The 7217-nt window shown below is 43.1% G+C and overlaps 1 protein-coding gene across 2 annotated transcripts in view; it reads left to right on the top strand.

Annotated features, from left to right (window-relative positions):
• Positions 1 to 7217, top strand: part of mwh (multiple wing hairs) — a 48714-nt gene that overhangs the window by 17660 nt on the left and 23837 nt on the right. For both annotated transcript variants that reach the window (XM_026819506.1, XM_018036681.2), the window contains exon 2: positions 6884 to 6956. In XM_026819506.1, the coding sequence (XP_026675307.1) occupies positions 6884 to 6956 (73 nt within the window). The remainder of the gene's footprint in view (positions 1 to 6883; positions 6957 to 7217) is intronic.

Genomic DNA, 7217 nt, shown 5'->3' with positions numbered 1-7217 from the left:
ATCTATAAGAAAGGTCGTATGCAATTTTCCCGTAGGTTCAACGGTTTAGGAGTAATTGAGGAAAAACGAAATTTTTTGCCAAAAGTTTGCTGATTCGACGGTGGAATGGTCGGATTTTGTCAATATCAATAAAATGCCAATTAACTGCACTTAACTCGTTAAATACTGGAGTTAGAAGAAAGATGCATAGGACCTTTCTTGTAGAGGATATTATTGCCTACAAGTTCTATATAATAACCCGAATGACGATCAGAATTAAAGTCGAAATCGAAACCATAATAATGATCAGAATTAAAATCGAGATCGAAACCACTATCATAATCAGAATCCGAATTAAATGATAGAGCACGTACGAGTGCAGGGCCCCAACTATTATGGACAAGACCACCGAATTAACCATCAAACTAACCATCAAACTCAATCAAGTGGAACGAAAACCAAAATAAAAATACTATCAAGGAGCCGATGTGATGCGCACGGCGGTCGGTGATCAAAGAACCTCAGAAGCGCGAGCGCTTGGCTCCCGGGCTCAGATGCAGTCAACCGGGACTGCAAGATCACTTGCTATCCAAATTTCTGCCATTTCCAATTTGCATATTCGCTCATTCTCGATTTATAGACAACCGTGAATAATTATTCGACTGATTTTAAAGAGGGTGAACATTGCATTTAGGCATCCACCCCCAGAACTGGTCATTTGATCATCTGATCAAGGATCGTGAAATAAAAACACTAAGATTCGTTTTCATGAATTTATTAAATTGAATTATTCATTTTCACTATACATTACTGCATTTTCTAGTGTAGCACGTGAAAGCATTGCTTTCCATAATCTGTTAACACGAAACTTACTAACACTTCTTCTATACCTGCCCCTACTGACCGGTCTTTAAAAAACGCATCGTTTTTACAATTAAACGTTAATTTATTACTGAACGAATTAATGAATGAACAACTTTCGTAAAACGACGGCATATTTTTATATAATTTCAATTATAAACTTAAAAAAGAATTTGACCGGTCGCGGTAGGTTTAGTGTTAATAACGTTGTAAGTGATATAGAGATTGTAATAAAATGTCAGAGAAAAGGTACATTGGTCGATGGGTTTATTCGTATACTTACATAGTCCGTAGTAGCATTACGCATGATTTCAATAGCGGAATCGATACTGAAGCCGGTTCCCGGTCTCTGGTGTTGTGGCTGCGATATGAACGGATCTCTGCGAGATTTCGTCACATCCTCCTCGGTTATTAACACTGTATTAGCATTCAATGGAATCCGTTAATTGGCTACGAATTGCCTCTCACGGGGATCGTCGGAAAAAAGAAAAGGAGGAAGAGGTTACGCAAGAATCCCGAGCCCCGTTTCACGAAAGACGAGGGGCCAAGCGCCTCTGTAAATATCCACGGAACGTTTTTCCGTCAGCAAAGGAAGGGAATGCGAATTGACTTCTTTTCTCGGTCGCTGGAGGATCGGGTATGGAAGATCAACTACACTTCCGGGCGTCGGTTAGCATTCCACCGTATACACCGAGAGAACCGCGGCGCAGTCCATGGTGGAAAAATCCCTCCTCGTGTAGTCCGCTAATGGTCGTCAAGATCGACGATCCGAGGTCTCGATCGTGGCGATTTTTCAACCGGATTCAAAGCAGATACGGGTAACCGCACCGAGTCGTGGCGCCTCTTTGCCTTCGATTCGCTTGGTTCTCTCTCTCTCTCACTCTCTCTCTCTCTTTCCCATTCTCCTCGTCCTGGGCCCGAGATTACCGATACCTCGAGCAAACAGCCGACGGGAAGCATTACGAGTACCGTGATGCTTACAATGTGCTATGGATTCAACTGTATTTCCCTAGTTCGTGCGACCTTCGCCGCAGTACCTAAGAATCGTGGATCTACCGAACGGACTTCGTTCAGCAAGTAATTACTTGCCGCATGATGTGAATTCGCGTTGGATAAATATAGACGTTTCGCTCGCAGCCCGTAGAATCATCATTTTTACAAATTTTCACGGGTATTCACGGGGAAACAGTGGGTTTTCACGGAGCCGAAGGTGTCGGATTACAGAGGAATGAACGAGAAAATCGAGGAGCTGAGAGTCGTATCGACACACAATCGAGGCGAAATCGATTCGAAACGGAGCGCAGGCTATCATAAAGACGGGGAACCGGGACGTAGCCTAGAGAACGGCAGAAATTCCATGTTCTCGCATATCCCGCTAATGGCCTACCCGTAGATCGACGATCGCCGGATTTTTCGCGGTGCAGATCCGCGACAAAGCCGCGAGGACACCGGCTCCAAGCAGTCGTGGCGCCATGCCACTTCGCGCATTGCATTATCTATTCACAGCGGAATCTGCGTTCTGGTATGGTGCACGCGACTATTTTCTTCTGTACGCGGATACGCGCAAGGGAAGACGCGAGCGCGCAGAGCCAGCCGTTTGCAATTTGAGAAATGAACGTGTTAGGAATCTCAGGAGAAAACGCATTCGCCAAATTTGGTGCAAACCACGTTTGGAATGCAGTGTTTGTTGGATGAATTTGACGTCTTTCAGACTGAAAAGTGTAGAAAACTTTTAGTGCAGGTCAGGCACTACGTTCTGATGTTCGTGTTTCGCCGAAAGCCCCGAACGACAATGACAGAGATTGATTGAATATAAGAAATTAGAATAAGAAGGCTTCATAGAGAAATTCATTTATTTTATACAAAGTGGTTTTATATTTGAAGAAATTCTAAAGCTAGTGACTCAGCTTCGTGTTTAGCGAATAACTGGGGATGATACGATTGACCCGATTTTTAGAAGCGTCAGTATTTATGTGATCGCGCCAGGTTCGCAGGCGAACTTGGCCCCGTCCGAGTGTCGTTGAACCTGAGATAAATCGATACACGATTTCGCGTCATACCGAAACGTCGCACACCTCGCCACTTTCTCCAATTTTCCATCGCGCGGTGGAATTCGCGACGGAAAGCTAGAATTCCTTAAAGGACACCGTGACTGCATAGCTGGAGTGCACGCAGGCTGGCCGCGTGTGTACATATATGTATGTACACGCGCATACGGCCCGTCGAGAGAACCGTGGAAAAGTGCGTGCGTATGCGTGACTAACCGCTCGCGCGCGGGTCAATGCCTTGGCTGTCCTCCTCGAGTAAGTATCTACCTACTCTCTTCGTGGCTACCTCCGCTACTACGTTATGCTCGTACCCACCGCTCAAGATCGCGGATCTGACGAGCACGCGTTCGCGACTTGCACGTTCCGTATTCACGGACGTGACGTTTCCGCGGCGGCCGCTCTTTGACACGCCGAGGAATCGCCGTGACCGTGCAGGACGCACGGCTGAAACAACGTTTTTCAAGATTAATGATGATGAGTGCCGCGGCGATTGGATCCGCTGCACCGGATTTGTTGACAACGCTACGCGGCTCGGATCTACGATTCGCCAGGCTGCATCTCATCTTTTTGCATCGATGGCATTCGTACGATTTTAACATCGTACCTATTGAATTAGATTGCATTCTCCGGTTCGACGTTCAAGTTACATGCTAAAGCGGATTTCGACGTTGCTCGCTCGCCGAGGGAGACACCCTGATTGTTTAATCACTCCGACTCGATATCGCAAACATTTCAAACTCGCAATTAACTCGTTTATGGCGGTTTTACGTACAGTACTTCGAGAGAATTAACAATCTCTCTTATAATAATCAAACGTGCGATAATTATCGTGAAGCGGCAATTATACGGTGTCCCGCGCCGTAACTTCGAATGTATCATCGTTCGCGTGTTAATGCGCTGGTCGCGCATTCACCGTCGAGGGTCGACGGTACCTACTACTTACACTCATAGGAAAAATATTGTCTCTCCAAACTGAAACCGGTCACGATTCTCTGTTTAACTCCGTTATCACCGGTTTATGGTCTGACACGCAGTTCTTACTACGCGCGAAACGATCCGATTTAATTGTTTTCGGAATTAATTGATATCGACGAAAACATCTCATGTCTACCGACACAAGCGATACCGAAGTCGATCTTCAAGTCGGCTACTACTCCTTTATAAAGAATGTCCCACCAGTACGATGAACCGTGTTCGTAGCAAATTAATCTCGACTATCTTATTGCCTCTCTTAACGTTTACTATTAATTCGTTTTTTTCACGAAAGCAAGCCGACCGGCAAAGATCAATAACCTTCTTAATGCCACTGTAGAAGCTCAGCCTGTTTACCTGCGATTCTCCCAAACCGTTACCGTGTTCTATTTGTCGTAAACTCGTGTGGAGACGTTCGACGGTCCCCGAAATTCGAGTCAACCGAAAACCAATTTCTACGGGCTGGATTATAATGTTTTTAAGTCATTATCACTGATAGCCGTACTTACGGACAGAATTGGCTGAATCGGCACGATTCCGGAGCCAACCAACCCATAAAGGTCAGGACGAGCTGAACGAACATTACCGAGATATTTCTGATCAAGAAGGAGTAGCAGCCGGCCCTTCTTCGATCACTCGATACACGATTATAGTTGCCAGTTCGTGACTAACCCAGTCGTGACTCCTATTATTATCGTTGGGTAACCCACAATGCCCATCTGCGCTCCCATACTATATTGTGTCTGTGGAGAATCTGAATGTTACCGTAACACGAAGTTCTAATGCGATTTTGACAACGATATTAACACTTATTAAATGTTTTATTATTTCTATTGATATTTTCAACTGACCTTAGTTTTAACGATCATTATAATTTTATTACCTCTTCTTATAAATCCATGGGCCTTATTTACAGGACTTCTGCATTTTTTATAATTCTAACACTCGGAACATAATTTATTGCTTTATCATTAGACCAAGTCTGGAATATTGGTCCACAGCCTGGTCTCCATATCATGGAACTTAAACAGAGAAAAAACATTCAATATAAATTCATACATAATCTCATTACCCTTTTGTCCGAATGAGTCATTCTTGATCGTCTACTTCACTTACAATAGTATTATATCACTCTCATTGTTGTTGTCATCAGTTGTTACTATTTTTTATTGCTATTAATTTATAAATATACTTAGATCCCTATTCTTAGGACAAGCATGTTTCCTTAAAATTGATTAAGGTTGCATGAACCCTTACATAAAAACGATGACAAAACATTGAAATTTTAACAGTTACTAGATATTACATTAATAAAACACTATGCAAAATTTTAGAAATCTTGCGAGCTTGTTAAGAAGGTTATTGCATCTTGAATTCTCATGTCAAATGACAGAATATATATTTCATGTATAAACAAATATTAATGCAACGATGACAGAATTTTGTAATTTTGTATAATTCTTAATGTACGCTTTAAGAATATTTTAACGTTGAAATAATATCAGTTTAGAAAATATTATAAATCTTATTCCTCTGTAATTATCGTTTTTTCTAAAAGTTCATTGCCTCAAATATTGGACACAGTTTTTTTATTACCGTCTTAAACTTTTGGCAGAGATCTTACGGCTCATTCAACCTTAAATCCTTTCATTTGAACTACAATTTTATTGAAGCTGTTCATGATTTATTGCACGATTATCGCATATTCTCGATTTTCAATTAAGGTATTTACCAGATCGTTTGAACGTACGTGTATGCGTACACAGGTTTATTGGGACGTTCCGCGTCAGATGGTTCGTCCGATATTACGTCGCATCAAACCGTGAAACACCGCGAAGAAACCGTTTCGAGAGATTATCCAAATAACAGGTCTCGCCGTGTTAGATGTTATCGCCACACTCGGCCGATCTCAAATTGCGTCAATCCATTAAATTTCAACGTTCGGCGATTAACCGGCTGGCGATGAATTATGCCGGCCTGTTTATTTTCGGAGTAAATTCCACGGTGTCCAACGTTTGTTACTTCATCACGTCGCGAGGGAGACGTTTACGCGGGGATTAACGTGTTTACGACGCCGCGCCGCGGCGGGATCGCGGGAGGTCGGAAATTATTGTTAGAGCAATTTCCACGGCGGCTAAAAAGGAGCACGCGAGCTCGAAAAATCCCGGTTCTCGTTACGGGAGGCATCCCCCGGAAGCGCGTGCATATTTTCTCCTAACATTGTAACGCTTAATACAACTTCGCTTAATCAGGCAACTAGTGCCTAATAAAGTGCGAAAGTTGTTAATTAATAAAGTCTTCATTGCAAACTCGTTAGTCTAATTGGCACAGTTTAAACGCGGCGCGCGATTAGGAGGGATCGAGCGAGGTTCGCTCTACGACGACGGGGCGGATATTTTAATGTACGAACGATAGATCGTTGCAATAAATTGCGTCGCTCGAGCGGAGCCGCGGAGCGTGTAAATCCGCCGGGAGCTAGCGGAACCGAATTTTAGGCCAAACGCGATACAAATGTGATTGAAATGAAGCATCCGAGGCAACGCCGCGCCGCGCGCCGCGTTGGCTCGTCACGGCGGAACGAAACGAGTGTACGAGGTACCGTTTGAAAATTCCACGGATGAAATTCCCCGGAGTCGTTCCATAAGTTGAACGATCCGGCTGACGCCGTACAACTTCCCAATTAACTGTATCGTTGACCAATGATCTCGGGGATCAACGAAAGAGCCAGATTCTTTCATTCCGTTTTCAAGATTCGAACATACGATCTTCGAATTATCCATAAGGATGTTCATTTTCGAGTATACCCAATCATAATTGAACACGTGTTTATTTTTTTAAAGTAATTTCAGACTTGCTGGCAAAATACGAATCATATGGTTGACCGATAGTGTGTAATACCATTTCTAATTGTAAGATCATTACTCCTATCATGAATATCTCCTACATGCTCTATGTATGCACTACTTGTCTTGATACGAGATATACAAAGATGATGGACGTATTTTGTTTATTTCGTGTTCCAGTGAGACGGACATGGCTCCGAACGCGGAGGAAGAGTTGCTGGTGGTAAAACCGTGGGGCCCGCAACCGGAAAAGGTATGTCAGTATGTCTCGGGTGAATTGAGCCGATTATCTTTGATTGAGACTGAGAAATCTGGTTGAACGATTACGCGACGTGCATCACCGGAAAGCTAGCGTATCGCCTAATTAATCAGACAACAAATAGTAACTAGGTAGACAGACGTGGGTATTTCCTTTTCCTTTAAAAATAGTATTTCAATAATCCAGAAATAAAACTTCTAATCAAATCTTTTTGTGGTTGGATGAACAGCCCTTAAATATAAACAAAACATTAAA

The sequence above is a fragment of the Ceratina calcarata genome, unplaced genomic scaffold (genome assembly GCF_001652005.2).
Source record: "Ceratina calcarata isolate Rehan_Ccalc_2016 unplaced genomic scaffold, ASM165200v1 scaffold153, whole genome shotgun sequence".
In the NCBI taxonomy this organism is placed as follows: domain Eukaryota; kingdom Metazoa; phylum Arthropoda; class Insecta; order Hymenoptera; family Apidae; genus Ceratina; species Ceratina calcarata.
Note: the sequence above shows the minus strand (reverse complement) of the source record. Positions and strands in the feature narration are given on the sequence as shown.